At 36.9% G+C, this 17,959-nt stretch overlaps 1 protein-coding gene across 2 annotated transcripts; it reads right to left on the bottom strand.

Moving 5' to 3' along the window:
- Positions 1-802: 802 nt before the first annotated feature.
- On the bottom strand, positions 803-16,450 carry sult2st3 (sulfotransferase family 2, cytosolic sulfotransferase 3). Of its 2 annotated transcripts, none has more exons than XM_038289941.1 (6): positions 16,260-16,450; positions 9,100-9,308; positions 8,886-9,012; positions 1,657-1,751; positions 1,052-1,232; positions 803-950 (listed from the first exon to the last, which is right to left on the bottom strand). In XM_038289941.1, the coding sequence occupies exons 1-6, from the start codon at positions 16,393-16,395 to the stop codon at positions 835-837; spliced, it is 864 nt and encodes a 287-aa protein (XP_038145869.1). In that variant the 5' UTR covers positions 16,396-16,450; the 3' UTR covers positions 803-834. The 2 variants fall into 2 exon arrangements, with proteins under 2 accessions (XP_038145869.1, XP_038145861.1); XM_038289933.1 differs by lacking the exon at positions 16,260-16,450 and adding an exon at positions 14,776-14,982.
- Between the last annotated feature and the right edge of the window lie 1,509 nt (positions 16,451-17,959).

Here is a 17,959-nt window from a genome sequence, read left to right as displayed (position 1 = left end):
TTGGTCCTCTATAGGCTTGGAACTGGGTACAGTGGATTTTACACCACAGCCACTTTGACCGTTTTTCCTTCATGTTTAAATAATATTTTTTTTTTTTTTTGGAGTCAATTTTATTTCCTTTAAACGAAATTTATGGCCCTGATTTAGCTCCATACACCAGAAATCTTTGACCCAAGTTGTACAGTTTATAGACAAAGCTGTAGGCTAAATAAATATGTGTAATCCTCTGAAATTAAAGAAGGTAATAAACCAAATTGATTTATTAATCTCGCATTTATAAAACAGAAATAGTTTTGATAATTCAAAATGATGTATCAGAGAATAAGAAAAAGATATGGAGTGTATGTAAGCTTCCAGTTTTAAATGCATTTTGAATGTAGAAGGAGAATGAAGAAGGAAACATTTTGTCATTTTGCTTTGACTTGCAAATGGAAAAAATAAGTTGGAGTTCCCTTAAATTTTACTTGTCGAACTTGTCAAATACATATGTATTATTATCTAATTGTTACATTGTGGTTATGATCTCATTATACAGATGATAAATGCATTAAGCGTGGACTTCAGGGAAGCTCAAAATATTAATATTAAACTGTAGTTAGCTAAAACTTGGACTGATCGAAGTGATTAGCTGTTAAAGTGTTCCCTTAATTCATATTTTAAAGTACTATAGTTACTTTTATACTTAAAAACTTTAAAAAGTTCTAAAACTTTTTGCAACTGTTGATAAAAGACTCATTGACAAAATTCACTGCTGTTTGCACAAAATTCTTATTTTCTAATATTAGTAGGAGGACTTGATTGCTTTTCCTCCATTCTTCCATTACTCTGTGTGGATCAGTCCAGACTCCATGGCAGCGGGAACTTCTCTCCCTCCAACTCCCTGTTAATCACAGACTTGAATCGGGCCAGTTGATCTGAGCTGAAGTGGTTTTTCCAGTCACCTGCGATTCCTGTCATTAAAAACAAATCAGGGAAGAAGTTTGGGAAACAACACATTTTTGAAAGGGAAACTAATCCCATGTGTGCAACAATTAGATGGGGTGAAGCTCACCTTTCCTGAGGAAAGGAGACTTATCATTGTCCATGTATTCCTTTGGGACCAGGCTAAAGTTGGACATGATGTTGGCCTTCATGCTCCGAAAAGAGCAATGCTCTGCTATCTTCTGGATGACGTCTTTACTGAGATCACAGCACAAAAAGTCGGACATGCGCTTGATAGATGCAGACAGGTCCTGGACAAGAGATTAATAGTTCCTTTAAACAGTCAGGCTTAGATAAACTTCAAAGTTATGCACAACTTTATAGTCATCATATACTGCAGACACCAAAGTAAAATACATTGAACATTGTGGTTATAATGTGGTGTGCGAACATTAGCACGCTTTTCACCAATTCTACAATGAAGGTCAGCAAGTCTGAACAGAAACACACAAAAATACAACTTCTCCATCGAGGTGGTTTGAAAAATCCCAAAGACGTATGGAAACCAGTAACCATTTTTAGCAATTTAAAAAAAAATAGCTAAAAACTAAAGAGGAAGGCTAAGGATAGAACATGCAGTGCACCACTGTTCTATATTCAAAGCTTGAAACAGGAAGTCTGGCTTTAATGTGATAGTGAGAAAAGATTACATTGACAGAAACTCTAGAGGACTACCTGAACCATTTCCTCGTATGTGATGAAAAGTATTCTGTCTCCTAGCTCTGCATGTCTCCAGCTCTTTACGTGGTCCGTCCATTTTCCAAAGAGCACTGCAGTCAAAACATACTGGGTTATTGCATGCAAATAAGATGTTCTCTGGAAACTTAAAACGGATGCAAGATCAAAAGTCCCTTTGTTTTTCAGGACTGAATAACACAGAAAGAGTAAGCCATTTGAATGCTTATTTTAAGAATATATATTTATGAGTAAATTAAGTACTATGTTCATGAATCAATACAGCTCTAGCAGATTTAGAATAAAAAAAGGAAGGACTGGTGTCACTAAACACACAATAGAAAAAGTAAAAAGATTATAAGCTTTAAAATACACACATAGAAAGTTATAGGGTTTAATTTTTTCTTAAATGTTAAAAACTGTAAAATCCCAAAATTGAAAGACAAAATCTGAGTGGGATTACAACAATCCAACCCCTTCTTGTAAATCGGTAAGCAGCATTCTAAATGTTTGCACCAGTAATTAAAATGATTAGTCCTACAGGGCTCAAAGTCTTACAATTAAAAGCAGAGAAGTGACATTTAATATATTTCAATATATATATTACGTTAATAGCATTTGTAACTGCCAGAGGCTCTGCTTTTAATGTAGCTTAATGTGTTTTTTCTGTTTTTTAAACAAATATTTCTATATTGTGATGATGACTGAGTTTTATGAAAACGGCAAAGATAATCATCATGAGTTTTTACAGGCATCTGTTGTGGCCATTTTTGGCGGTCTTTCTGAGGCTTTTACTCTGTTTATAACTATAATATTAAAACTACCATAATTTTCGGACTATTAGTCGCACCTAAATATAAGCAGCAGAAGCTAAATTGCATGATTTGTACATATTCAAGCCGCACCGGACTATAAGCCACAGGTTTTTTATTTTTAATGTCCGTCTTTCTGTCTCGTACCACTCGCGGCAGGAGTCTGCTTCCGGAGGACCTCCGCATTCCCCCGCGTGCGGCTACCTTACTTGTGTGTTGAAGCAAGTGTGACGTAAACATGGTGGATGGTAAAATCCATAGATTTAGGTGTTACGCTAGTGGCTGTTAGCTGTAAAAGTCCATAGATAAGCCGCATTGTTATATAGACCGCAAGGTCGAAAAATGAGGAAAAAGTCGTGGCTTATAGTCCAAAAATTACGGTACTATATTTTATAATATATATAATCGTAATTATTATATGGTGATATGAGTTTTTATCATGTTGTACAGTCCTAGTTAGTAGTCAGAAGGCCTCTTTATCATCACCCTAATCTTTTGCCATCTCACACACATTTGGATTTCATTTCCCTTCTTGGTTCAAAATTATTTGTCCAGGTTTAAATTGACTTGAGTTAACCCTGGTTTGGGTATTTCCAGTCATTCTACTTCTTGGGATTAAGCCAGGCATACACAGTGGGATATTTTCAATCAATGCACGCAGCTACAGCTCAAACTGTACGAGGAAACCACAGGGTTTAAAAGTTCACAGCTCACAATGTATGAGCTCACATTGTGCGGCCCGACGCTCGGATGCGACGTTACGACTGCCGACTAAATATCAAACATGTTTGATTTACTCCCGACCTTACGATTCCTGGTCAGCAGGAGCTTGTTAGAGGCTGATCGTCCCTCGTTACCCCCTGCGCATTACATGACGCACGATCAGGCTAAAAGTTAGCAAGATCTAAAAAATTCTCGCACCATTGGAGGCCTGAATAGGCCAAAAAAATCGTACAGTATGTCTGGCTTTAGCGCGCTACCATTGTAGAAAATGCTATTTAATCAGCCATCTGTTCCTCAGCCACCAACACTGTCACCGTTATAAATTAAAAATCAAATGTGTTTAGAATAAATTATCTGCTCTTCACTCCATTAATGATTCTGCAGCTGTAACTATATCAGAGATACGCAAACAGATGTGCTGCATGAAGGACTCCCATAGTCCTATGGGAGCAGCGCTCTTCACACACAGGGCTTTGTTAAATGTTAAAGTGTACTTCAAAAAACCAGAATTTTAGAATAAATAAACCTAATCTAAAAGAAAGAAAAAAAAATATGTAACGTTATCGGTCTGCACCAAATAAACAGAGCAAAAGGACCTTCCTGGTGTGAATACAGTTAAATCTCTTTCAGAGTTAAGGTGGAACTGTTGTTTGCCTCTTTAAACCAAAAACAAACACTCAAAAGAAACATGTTTTAACTAGTGTTGCACCGATACCAGTATCGGTGCGGGCCCTGATACCTGTTAAATGCTGAAACAATTAATAGGATTAATCGTGATTAATCATTTACTAAAATATTCAAACAAATTCAGTATTTGATTAATCTTTAACTGCAACATTAATCATAAGAGCAACCAACTGTGTTGCTAAGAGCAGTAAAAATGCCAACATTTTAAAAGACCTTTAAACATTAATAAAAAAAACTATATAAAGATATATATAAAAGATAAAAAGAAAAGTCAAAATGCTCTATCCAGAACTCATTAAGTGGAAGTTTTAGTTTCAACTGGTTTAAATTCAGTATAAAATCCCCATAAGGAACCTTTTGCTATCTGATTAATAATAGATGTATTGAAACCTACTGGGTAAGAAAATAATCAAGCAAACTTAAAGAACAGCATGAATGTGTACGTGGTAAAATATTTACACATGACTCATATCATTTCCTCATGTAAGCACAATTTCTCGTTCTCTCATTTACATCCTTTCCAGTAGTAGATGGAAAAGCCTTTATTGGCATTATGGTAAGGAGACTTGCCAAGGATAGTAATCTTTTTTTTTTAGCTAAACTGCGATTGTGGTTGGTGCTACACATTTGTTAAGAAAATATCTATTTAAACTTTAGCAGTTATTTTTACTTCAAATGAACAAAATATTAAACTTTAATTTTGTTTCTACTTATTTTGCTCTTGTGACACCCACTGAAATTTTTCAATTAAGTCACGTCGATTTATAATACAAACTACAGAGTCTCCAAAACTTATTAAACCTAATCATGTCATGAAAATACAAGGAAACATTTACATCTTATTTGACTAAACAAAAACAGGGGAAGGAGAGCGATCGAGTGGAGGAAGGTCTATATGCCTTTTCATCTGGATCTATGATCAAAACTCTATCATAGTCAAACATTTATTCTGGATATAGTATATATATATATATATATATATATATATATATATATATATATATTCCTGACATCAAAGGAAGTTTTGCATCACCGCTCAGGAGCAAGCAAAAAAATAAATAAAAGATCTGAAAGTTAGACAAAAATTGTTATTCATATTTGGTTGGTAGTGTTTAGACACAGTTTATCAATTCACAGAAACACCCTAATGTGTAGCTGATGTTAATGGGCCTTTCAGGCAGCATGCAGAACTAGGCACCATTTTTAATGGCTTTTATGGAGTTTATCATGCGTCAAACACATAAAGATCAACAAGTTTTAAACTGGAATGCACACCAGTTTCACTACTCACAAAACATACAGCTTATTACAACAGCCAGCAGTTCTTTCCAACCAACATGGATTACTGCTGCTGACTTCAGTGGTTTGCAGTAAGGTAGTACCATTGCCACTATCCTCTGCGTCCCGGAAGCATGATCCATCAGATATACATCTGGTTGTCTATAAATAATGTAATTATGGTAGTAAATTACTTATTTTTATCCTTAACTCACTAAAAATTGTTAACACACATCTTTCAAAAATGTTTGTAGAAAATGTTGATGTTTTTCACATTTTCACTGTTAAACTGCTTCTATGACGTATGTCATAATGGGACATGCTCAGAGCTAAATATGATTAAACCATGTTTATCTGTTGTTTCTTTCTTTAGATTACGCACTATATACCCTAATGTTAACATTAAAGGAGGAGATACAACTCAAAAAGCCTAGATTTATGTTTTAATCCAAAGCGGAAAAAGTTACCGTATTTTCACGACCATAAGGCGCACCGTACTAAAAGGCGCAGTCTCAGTTATGTGTGCCATTTCTGTATTTAACACACACATAAGGCGCACCGGACTATAGGGCGCGTTTTTTATATACAGGTACATGTCCTCTACTACCTTTAAATAGCCCTACTGTGTATTTAAAAATACAGCGGGGGCAAAACTGAGTATGACTGTGCTTTATTCATGTATTTATTACAAAGTATTAATCAAACCTGGGAGCTGGCCATGAGACAGACACATCGCAGATGACACAGCGCTGTGATTACTCCTAAATTAACTTAAAATCCTGAAACCTGCCGACGGAATTTGTTCGCTTTTATACCGGTATCCTGGTGCCTGCAGTTTAAATTATTTAGATGAAAAACACCTGCCAGCCGCCGCGGTGAGGCTGCTGTTGAAGGGATTTCTACTGTCGGTGCACCGCTAGTATGTGGGGGTCTGAGCGCCTCCAACAGAAATAGTATAGGCACGATAATAATCTGGATGAACTGACCGCAACTATTAAGTTTTCAGGTGGCCTTTCTCACATAAAAACATATTAAAACTACTTTATTCCCACTGACCACAGCAAATATAGCTGCAAGATTTAGATTATTTAGATGAAAAAACACCTGCCAGCCACCGCGGTATACGCGGAGGAGACCCGGCCCAGAGGCTGCTGTTGAATTAAGTTTTCAGGTAGAAAAATAGAGCGGGAGCAAAACTGAGTATGATTGTGCTTTATTAATGTATTTATTACAAAGTATTAATCAAACCCATCAAAGTCATCATCCTCTGTTTCTGAATTAAACAGCTGCGCTAAATCCGACATGCCAGTTTCCCCTTCTTCGCTGTCAGAGTCACTTTCCGTGCAGCGCGGCTCCTCAGAAATAATGCCGGCTTTTGCGAAAGCTTGAACAACAGAGCCAGCAGACACGTTAGTCCAAGCATCTACAATCCATCTGCAAACTGTGGCGTTAATTGCCCGGCGCTGCCTTCCACTAATCGTGCAACTGTGGTCTCTGTCGGCCATCCATCGCTCCCACGCCGCTCGCAGCCTTACTTTGAACGGCCGCTTCACACTGATGTCGAGCGGTTGAAGTTCCTTTGTCAGACCCCCGGGATAACGGCGAGCACAGCGTTCATTTGATTCACCTTTTTTTTTCACATCGGCTGTTTGATGGGCACGCAGCGATGGTGATGCGTGGAAAAAAGCACCTGGTCTCCTCACATACACCTGCCTCAGCCACGCTTTCATCATCTCCTCATCCATCCAGCCTTTTTCATTTGCGTTAATATCATATGTCATCAGAGCGCAGTGTCTGTCTCGCTGTCAGCTCCCAGATCAGCTTCTCTGATTGGTTGATGCGGCGTGTCCAGCAGCAAAACTTAAATTTTTTCCATCTCGAGCAGCAGCGCGTTGGCGGTGCGTCAGATGCTTAAACGCTCCCGACACGCTGCGCCTGCTGCTCAAAACGCGCTGCGGGACCTTTTGCTGCGCCTATACGCGCGTCAACCATTGACTTTGCATGTAAACTCGCTGCTTCTGCTGCACCTGCTGGGTCCGGTTCACACCGATTTCGAGCGGTTGAACAGCGAGCACAGCGTTAATTTGTTTCACCGTGTTTTTCACATCACCTGTGAGATGGGCACGCATGGAGTTACATATTAACAGCGATGGTGATGAGTGGAAAAAAAACACCTGGTCTCCTTACATTCAGCCACTCTTTCATCATCTCCTCAATGAGGTGGTCTCAAAAGTCGCAGTTACAACACACATAAGGCGCACCGCACCAAAGGGCGCACCGCACATTTTGAGGAAAAAAAAAAGACGTTTAAGTGCGCCTTATAGTCGTGAAAATACGGTAGCTCCCGGAAGTAGCGTAGGATCCCATTTCTGGTGCAGATCGGGAATACGAGTGATAAAACAGAAAGGAATTTCAGGCATTTATTTTCTCAGGAAATACATTATTAACCTTTAACTCATTATATTTTAGTGAACTTACCTTTTTTGGGGAGGGAAAAATTGAATTTAAGTCTTTTTAACAAAATAAAATTAAGGGGGACCCGGATGTATAACTGGATCCAGCTCCTTCAACATCCACCCAAATCCAAACATCCAAATCACTAAGTTATAGCTTTGGTCTGAGCTCGGGTCAGTTTTCATCTCAATGCTTTCATGTTTGTTGGTTTGTTAGTTAGCAGGATAACTTGAAAAGTTATGAACGTCTTTTAAGGATTTTTCCTTTTTTTAAATCAGACATGTGCCTCATGTCAAGGAACAATTCACTAAAATGTAGTAATAATCCAGATCATGTGTCAGTTTTAGCACATGGTGCAAAACTTGCCGGAGGCCTGCATTCTCCAATTTCTTTTTCAGTATTTCAATGCTATATCTCTGACAGGGAAATTATTTATTCAAAGCAAGCTTCCTTGTGCAACCAAAGTCTTTTTCAAAGATGCCAGTGGCAGTTCTACACCTGAATTGCAAAATACTTACCCTCTGGAATTACACTTACCTATAATTCTAGAGGGTAAGTATTTTGCAATTTAAAACAGCAGATGTTACCAAAAGCTGAGTAATTTTCCTGTCCTCAGTCTACCTCAGGCTGCTAATGCCTCAGTGGGATCAGGCTATATTTTATTTTCTACACTTAAGTAGGGCTGCAACTAAAGATTATTTTGTAAATCGATTAATCTGTCGATTCTTTTTTCGATAAATCAATTAATAATCGGATGGCAAAAGGTTCCTTAAAGCAGAGTTTTGAGTGTTGAAAAGAGCAGGATGACAGATGAAAATGATTTTTACCTTAAATGCAAAATGTTTACACTTTTTTTTTTTTTACAATTTTGGTATAATTGCTGCTCTAAGTGGGTCACTCTTTCAGCTAGAGGCAAATTTTAGAGTCTCCATTTAACGATTAATCGATTAATAAATAGTTGACAATTATTTCAACAATTGAATAATCACGATTAATCTGATTAAACGTGTCAACCCTACTCTCAGACAACAAGTGAGAGATTTCTTCTGTCACAAACCTTTTACAAAGTAGGACCAAATGGTTGTGGGTCAGATCATTACTGCCTGTCTAATACTAGATGTAGTCTGACTAAAAAAAGTAAATGATGATTTAAGGAAATGATCTTGAGAGAAAAGCTGCACCGTCACATGTAGACACCCAGTTTCTAAATATGGTTTGCCTGACATGTAGAGGCAGGAATAACACATATATTTTAACTGTGCGGCTATGTCTGACCTCTGCCCTCCAGGAATTTCTCCAGGAATTCATCAAAGGTGCCCGGATCCTCAAGGAAGTTAGCCATTTGGTGGAAGTAATACGAAGACACCATGACATCCTTTGGGTTCCTCATAACATAGATTACCTACATGTTCCAGAGTACAAAAATATGCAGTATTTTGTGTATTTTTAGTTAGAACGTCAGTATATGTGACCAAGTTAACCCACTTACTCTCGCTTTGGAGGTGTGAAATGAAGGGGGCATGAGGCTGTAATGAAAATGTGTAACAAGGGCACGTGGAGATGGCAGCTTATCCACAATCTTCGCCAGTCTTGTTTCTTCGAGCCACGGGACCCGGTCCCAGTTCACAACTGTATGAACAGGGGTCAAATCTCCTCCATTTAGCACCAGCGGGAGGATCTCCTGCATCCAGGTCGTTCCTGCGAAGATGAATGATGTAGTTCAAGTCAGGGGAGCTGGAAGTCCTCCTCATTTGTGTGCTTTATTTCAAACATAACGCTGGAAGTCTCAGTTAACATGTGTGGCTTTGTTTACTGTAAAGTAAGAAAACACAAATTCCAAGAACAGCTTCTGTAAAGAGAGCAGCTGTTGACAAACAGAATTACTGAGAAATTATAAAAAAGGAAATGAGTCAGGATTATTTTGAGTTATGACCTCACAATGACTGATCGAAAAAATATAAGAAGTCCAATTACAAACACATTTACCAACTATATATATGTTTTTATTTAAACACCAGACTTTCTGTCTACAGTCCTATCAGTTCTTTAGCACTGAGGCGATCAACAGTAATGATACCATCCTCTGAAAGGGACTTAGACACTTTTACTCTGTTATTCTAAGATAAAAGTTACACACATCAGCTCTTAAGCTTTTTGCCAGACTCACTAAATGACCAAGAAAAAATGAAATCATGAACATAAACTTTTAGTAATGTGTTACCTTCCTGGGCATTTGCTGATAAATGCTTGATTATTTAACAACCTAATTTCCAAGTGTGCCAGTCTGGTTGCTTTTTTTTTGTTTTTTGACCTTTTCCTTTTAGTCACTTTCTCTGCCTAAACCAATTTTTACATCTGATGCTGATTAGATTAAGCCTGTAGAATTCATAGTATACAAAAAAGAAGAGGCTAAGATTCTGTATCTGTTTGGGGTTCTTTATTTACAGACATGATCTAAACTAAATATGACTGAAAATGTTGTTTATTTTCGTAATTAGAGACAAACTGATGTTTTTGTTAAATTATTTGGTTAAAATATCATCTGACTAAAAAATATATATAATTTTTAATTATTCAATTAATTATCAATTTATAATTATTCATTTTTAAAGTATTTCTAATGATGATTGCTTTGTTCAATAGACTCATGGTCCATAAAGAGATGATACACAACAACATGACACTAAATAAATAAATAATAATAAAATAATATCTGCTTTAAAGGTTATTTTCAAAAGTTACTTTAATTTTGCCTCCATTATAAATGCTTTCAATACTTTATTGAATACAGCTCTATATCAACATGAACAGACTAAGCGCATATGAAATGCTTTATTTTATTTCACTGTAGTTATATGATGTCACTGGAAAGCAGAAATGTATTTCTTAGCCAAGTTGCAGCTCAGAACGAGAAACACTAAGACATAGCTGTCGGCACTTAATTCCTTCGTCAGGCTTGTAGATCATCCAAAAGGAAATTTGAAACCTGGTTTTTACATCCATATTTACCGCTTACATCACAGAGGGACCAAAAAGTACCTGTCAGTATTAAACACATCAGACACTTAGACAAATGAGCAGAGGACAAAGATTTCTATTACCTTAAGCAACTAATGGTGAAACAGACCTGCTACAAAAACAATGGGGATCCTCACAAGTCCCAGTTTTTCAAACCTTCATATTGTTTTCTATTACACCTAAATGATTACTCCAATTAATCACATAAAAAAGATTTAAAAAAATAAATAAAAAATAAAAACTCAGGTCAACTCTCTTGCAGATGAAAATTATACCCACAGCAGGATACTGCCATTATCATGTTTCACCACAGGGATCACGGTACAGTATAATGTGCATTATCATTTAAGGCCAGCAGGTTCAGCTCACATATCTACAAAGTTTAAACAGCCGCTTGTCAAAACAACATGTCCTCTATTAGTTTCTATCAACCAAATCACACTGGCCAAGATGAGGTCAGAGGTGAACACTTCAAGCCTGGGTACCAAGCGATCAAATTCCAACCAATCCAGCAAGACACCTCCAGAGTGTCACAGCTGCCAGCTAGCATGCATTATATGATGGCATGCACCACAGTGCTCCTAAAACCCCTTAGAACTTTCCAGTAAATCCAGACCTTAACAGTCCGGAAAGAAACACAAATAAATAAGGGACACTGGGGACAGTAACAACAGGGGAAGGTTGCAGCATGTCATTTTTCTCCCTAGCAGAAACAGCCTAGAGCAGAGGTCACGGATTAACAGACCGATGGGCTGTGTCAGTGGCAAGCTGGGCGATGGGAAAGAAGGAGAAGATGATTAGAAAAAGAGAGCAGAGAAAATATGGACTGCTGGAAGAACTGCGGTGACCTGGTGACAGAAAAGTGAAATGGCGTGCTCAAAGGTGACCCTGCACATTTAGAGTACGTTTGGCTCAGGAATAAGCACCTTGACATGTGCTTGAGAATGACTTTGTCTCCATTCAAACCCAGATTTAAAGCCTTGCAGGGCAGCCTAAAGCCCACTGCTCTCATTAAGCCAGAAAAAAAAGAAGAAAAATAACTTGTTAGGTTAGTTCAGATGTTTTATAAAATATGTGAATCAGGATATTGTCTATATACCAAACTGAACAGTTGATGTTCTCTGCTTAAAAAAACACTTTACATTTTAAAATAGAAAAATGTTCTATTTTTTTGTATATCTTTTTATTTAAAAAGTCAATATATAACATGGATGCATGAAATCCTCATTTTATTTCAGTGTTAAATCTGTTTAAAGTAACAGTTTATAATTAAAAATGTCTGACCTTTACTGGTTGTTGATTTTCTTTATTCGGATCCTGTTGATTTTTAATTGGTTACCCCTGCTCTAAACCTCTAATGTAGTTAGCATTAACAAGATCACCTCCTTTAGCAACTGACAGCAAGGGGGACAGCTGCATTAGCTGTGCAGCTTTCTCCATAAACTAAAACAGAACACATAACAGCATTTTACACATTTTCATAAATCTTTTACTTTAAAAGTATGCATTCCAAAAAAGTCGACAGCACTTATCAGGGATCAGTGAGACTGATGTTAAAAAAGACAGTATTGGCAGACATCCAGTATATTTTCATGGGCCACTGAAAAAGAAATAACACAATAAAACAGGGCAGGTGCATGCCGTTTCATAGAGTGAGTCACAAAAATAAGATTGCAGAATCCTGATCTAATAGATAAGAGCTGTGATTTTATCTTAGTACACCTGAAGCATAATTTAAAAATAATTAAGTAAATTGTAAATTAATTGGTCCAAGGGATAAATCAGTTAGTCCTTGTCCTCAAGTGACACTGGCCCTGTTCGAATTCATGGGATGAGTTTTTAAAAGGCCAGATTCGAATGACGATTACGTCATAGCGTGGCACAGAGGTCTGGTCGGATTCCAAGAAACCTCGTTACGCGGCCTTAAAATGCGTCCTTCTTTTTGCCCCGATTTGAAGGACGGGTCCGATGTATCCTCGGCATCCTTGGATATCCCAGGATTCATTGCGAGACCAAGCAAGCCGTGATTTGCTCCGTGATCAGAGGAAAGGTTACTTGGCGCCGAACAGCGGTGAATATTGGAAGTTCAGTTTAATGTAATACAACTCTGTGAATAGTTCTGTCTGAAATGATTGTTGTTTTAATGGTTATAGAGTCAGATATGTGGCGGTAATGTTTGATTTATCTAAAGGTTTTTATCTGTTACTGTGTAAATGGGTTTGGCTGTAATTTAAGGACAGATTCTGATATATCTGCAGTGTGGGGACTGTAAATCTGATAGTTAAATTTTTTTTATTGCTGTTTTGCACAATATGCCTAAGCAAGACATTTTTTCTGTTGAATATTAGAGATTTTGCAGATATATTCTTTATACATACATTGTTTAGATCAACTTATATATTTCTATCCCTTTTATAGAATAGAAAACCTCTTTATTGTCCCACAATGGGCAAATTTACAGCAGCAGAAATGTGGACCTTAGAAAAATGTATAAGACTAACATAATAGGGAAGAGTTAACATATAAACAATAAAATACTGTAAAGTGTTTTAACAATATTAAACTGTGCACCCGGAGAATAAATAACCAATATCCAGCTATGGACATTTTTACAGTAATGGATATTTGAAAATAGCAGCAACATCAGAGATGTGCAAAATGACAGCAACATGATATTTAACTGACTAAGGTTTCTATCATTACATTTGATTTTATTTGTTCCTGCTCCCGGTGGTTGGGACCTTTATTCCACTCGATAAAAAAGAAAGAAATAAACAGTTTTGAAAACTTTGGTATTAATTCTTTTCCTGCTTTGTGTGTCTAAGCAACATAGCCTACGGCGGTAAAACCCGCCGAAGGGTAGACCTGTTTGAATTCACAGCCAAAACTCTTCTGGTCTCCTTATATTCAAGGTCTTTAAAGGATCCAGTCTAGGTAGACCGCATCCTTGGAGGATGCAGCCCATGAATTCGAACAGAGCCACTGACATATGTTTTAGGCGTGTCCTTCCCTCCACACACCTGACCTGAAGGAAAAGGTAATTAACATTCTTTTGCCGCATTTGAGGGCTGTCGCATATAAACTGTAATCATTTGAACCAGGTGTGCTTGAGTAGAGACACATTTAAAACACAAAGGACAGGAGGTCCTGAGAACCTGGGTTAAAATGATTCCTTGCTTTAACACCTAATTCAGATTATTGCAGTTCAGCAAACCCTGTTAATCTGGAATTAACTGACATCAGGTATTTAAAAGCTGGGAAATATCCAAGACATGCAGGGCAGAGTGCTCTGAGGACCAGGGTTGAAAAACACAGAGTTAGGTTACATTCTGTCAGCTCATATTGTCATGAGAAATTTATTTAGTATTATTTGCAGAAAAAGTCAACATCTCTTTAAAACAATCAGTAATTGGTTACCTGCATATTATCTACTTTAGATAAGCTAAAATAGCTTTCTCTTATTTTAAAACTTAATCATCTTTTATTTAAAAAAAAAAATAACAATGTTACAACTGTAATTATAAAGTCATACATTTATCACTGCTGCTTAAACTTATCGAGGCTGTACTTTAAAAAATTAAATAGTCTAGGGAGCTGTACTTAACTAAATTTATTTTTGTTTACACCAGTGTGTATAAAATGACAAAATAAAATCAGTTTAAGTGTGGCTAATGGTAAACTGTCGTAACTAACTGCTCAAACTAATGGGAAATACACTTGTACTATAATTTACATTTTTTGCAATGCATGCTTTTAGTACAGGGGCCAAATACCAGGGGCCAGGAGAAGTTCCACAGGTCCCCCTTAACCATAAGTTTGTTGTTGTAACTGACAAAACGTTTAAAATGATTTGACACCGTAGCGCAATTTAGATTGAGTATTTTTAGTTCGTTTATGGTATCTCTGCACAGTAGCGGCGACTGAGTATTGCAGAAATGAATAAGCAGCAAAACAATGCAGGGTTTGTTAAACCACAGTCCGCTTCGGGTTTTTCTTTTTTCCAATCTAAACTTTTTGATGATCTACATCATAAACGGTTAGATGTCCTCAGAGCATCAATCTTTACTATGTTTGAGACAGTCTAATTAGTTTCACTAAATGATCCACCTGCGAGTAGAATAAAATTATTCATCTGTGAGGAACTGACCTGACTTCGGGTATGTAACTGCCACAACGTCATCGTCGTTAAAAATGAATTCCTGCGCAAACTTCAAGCTTTCTGTGCAGTGAGTCTCTCTGGGAAGCAGAAGTCCCTGATATTCCAGGTAGAAATCCTCAGAGGAGGGCATGGTGCTTCAGAGCTGCGCTGCTGCCAAACTCCCGAAGAGCGCAGAGCGCCTCTCCGTTCTACAGCCGCTCCGAGATTTGCATGACTTCTCGCGGGAATTTAGAGCTCCATTATGGAGCGCTTTAATTTTCATCCCAGGGTTCCAGATTACAGAGAAGACTATTAATGTATTCATTTTCATATTTTCCCTGTATATTTTGTTTCTAAAAAAAAAAAAAATAAATACATCCGTTTATCACTTTTACATAAACAATGATTCATAAAATACAAATATATTTGTGATATGGATTCACACAAGTCTTAATAAAATGACTATAAGAAATGGATTCTATTTACAGCTTAATTTTACAAGATCACCTAATGGCTTTAAAAATGTCGCTGAACAAATTATATACAAATTACTCAAGTGAATTTCCATTTTGATTAAATTTAAACAAAGCGAGTAACGACACACATTTACAAAAGTGTTTGAATGCAGCAAACTTCCCTGAGCTATCTTGTGGTTTATTCTTCATCTTAGTTTGTTTTTTGGGGAAGTTGCCAAACTTGCAGAAGTGAGCTCTTGGCATTTTGTTTTTTCACACTTTTTGAAATCACCCCAACAATAGCGGACAGGCTGGTACACTAAAACAAATAATGCAAAAGTTTTTTGGCATTTACTTAACCATATTTAGTTACTTTAACACAATTGTTTTATGTCCTACATTGCTAACATGAAACAATTGAGTTAAAATAACTAAATATGATTAAGTAAATGCCAAAAAAGGTTGCTTTTTTTCAATGTTAATGGATCCCACTCAAGAGGAAGATAAGATCAGACCAAATTATAAACCAGTTTGCTATCATATAGATTATATAATGTTTTAAACAAGTATTTAGTAATACAATGGTTAACTGCACATTATGGGTACAGAAAGGCTGTAATATGAACACGAGTGTTCCTCAGGTCTATAGGATTGCTAATTAAACAGCACTGTTTTTGAGTGATTATAGCTTACAATATAATTTACTGAATGGTATAATGCAGAGGTGTGGGGAGAGTTGAAAAAAAAATACAGAGAAAACATGTTCAAACTCGACAAGCCTTTTAAAAGTTTATATATTAGCCTAAAATTCTGAGAAAAGACGAATCGTGCTTTCTGGCTATAAGAATTAAACAGCAAAAAAGGACCAGTTTGATAGTCAGATAGGAATACCGGCAAGCATAAGAAACAAAGCTATTATGATATAGATACTTACTTAATGTGTTTTTTTTTAAATATATAAAAAGTGAATTATTGACTACACTGATTAAAGCAGATGAAAAAATAATAATATGAAGAGAAGTATAAAAGTTACTTTACCTGATTTGGGATAAGTCACAATGAACACATCAGAGTCTTCCACTGAAAACTTTTGGGCAAACTCCAAGCTCTCCGCATTGTGGGCCTGAGGGGGCAGGAGAAGGCCTCTGTACTCAATTAACTTCGATGATGACATTGTGCCTGATTCCAGGGAGCTGTGTGCTTACAGGTCGTAGTACCGTCTCAGTCTGGAGGTAGATTTTTTTTCTCTTTCCATTTATCTGTAACTCTAGGAGGGGCGGGCCCATATAGGGTAATGAATGGCAGCCCCTATGGTGGCATCAGCTGTTTTCTGATTTAAGAATTAAAGCTCTGTTGATCCAGCTCAGAAGGCTGATTTTGTCCTTTTTACTGAAACCAATCAATTAAAAAGCCTTAGCTTGTACCTTTTTAAAAATCAAAGTCATGTTGGTCCAAACATGAAAGGGGAACCTAAACTGCTGTCATGTCATTTGCATAAGTCCGTCGCTGTCATGCTGAATAGTACATGTGTCTTGACACCAAAACTGCATAATTCCTTGTGTTCGTTTTGTTATGACCGGTGAAAGTGGTTAAGGTATTGTATTCATGTGGCAGCTATGCATTTCTGGTGATTAATGCATCATTTTACTAAATGCAATATAAGTGACTTACTATCACTGACATTCTGGCCAACATCTTAAACTTAGCCCTCTGGGCATCACATGTTTTTTTATTTTTTTATTTGAGCTTAATCAGGTTATCATCCATCAAAATGTCCATTGTGAAATATCTGCAACCTTTATGCGAGGACACCGGGTTTCCAAAAGGTTCTCTACTTATCAGGGCCTGCTCAGCAAGATGATCTGGCTGCAGTACAGGCCTGGAGCCAGATCCCTCGCCTGCTTTGGGGTGAGTTCGTTTTGTTTTCTCTCAGTGCCAGCAGCCCGTTGGTCTCCTTTAGGTATCTGCATGGAACAGGACAAACAGTGTGATGTTTGTCTGTTTATACAGGTTCTAACACTCAAACTTGACAACATCACGCCAAAAAAGCAACATTGTCCATTTGTACAGGAATTTCTACAGTCCATATATTATAATAAAGTTGCATGCGTAGCATGGTCAGAAAAAAAAGGAAATTCCTTGGATGTCCACACTACTATTTGAAGATACAAGAAAACAGGAGCAAATCTAACTCTAAAAAGTAAAAACCACCAGTATAGAAAAGTCGTTTAAAGAAGACTGAAATTAAACCAGGTGAAATTCAAACTTTTCCCCTTTGGGAGTTCTGGATCGAGCATATTGACAGATAATTTTTTTTTTAATCTTAAATGCAAAATGTTTATATATATTTCTTTGAATTGTGGTATAATTAATGCTCTAATGGGGTAACTCTCAGTGTTGGGCAAGCTACTTGTCCAGTGTAGTGAGCTAAGCTATCAGTTACTCAACAATAAATTAAGCTTCACTACACAAAAGCTACCACCTAAAGAATTATAGCAAGCTAAGTTACACTAATGTGTTAAAAGTAGCTTAACTACATCAGAAGCTACTTAACGTTGTACCAACCTAATGTCAATTCAAAATGAGTCTGATGCACTGGTTAAAACATTTATTAAAGATCAGCCAATGACATAACACAGTGTAAAAATTGTTTTATGATCAGCATAATAAAAAAAAAACTAAAGTAATTACTAGTAGACAAACTAGTAAACAATCAGCTGCTATTAGAACCAAATTAA

This window comes from Cyprinodon tularosa, unplaced genomic scaffold, assembly GCF_016077235.1.
Source record: "Cyprinodon tularosa strain WSP-4 unplaced genomic scaffold, ASM1607723v1 ctg107, whole genome shotgun sequence".
Taxonomy (NCBI): Eukaryota; Metazoa; Chordata; class Actinopteri; order Cyprinodontiformes; family Cyprinodontidae; genus Cyprinodon; species Cyprinodon tularosa.
Note: the sequence above shows the minus strand (reverse complement) of the source record. Positions and strands in the feature narration are given on the sequence as shown.

Excerpts from the sequence above, each read along its gene's own strand:
- sult2st3 (XM_038289933.1), bottom strand. The coding sequence starts at position 14,917 with ATGCCCTCCTCTGAGGATTTCTACCTGGAATATCAGGGACTTCTGCTT. Across the intron at positions 9,013-9,099 it reads TTCACACCTCCAAAGCGAGA|GTAATCTATGTTATGAGGAA; the intron begins GTAAGTGGGTTA and ends TGGAACATGTAG. Across the intron at positions 1,233-1,656 it reads CATACGAGGAAATGGTTCAG|GACCTGTCTGCATCTATCAA; the intron begins GTAGTCCTCTAG and ends TCTCTTGTCCAG.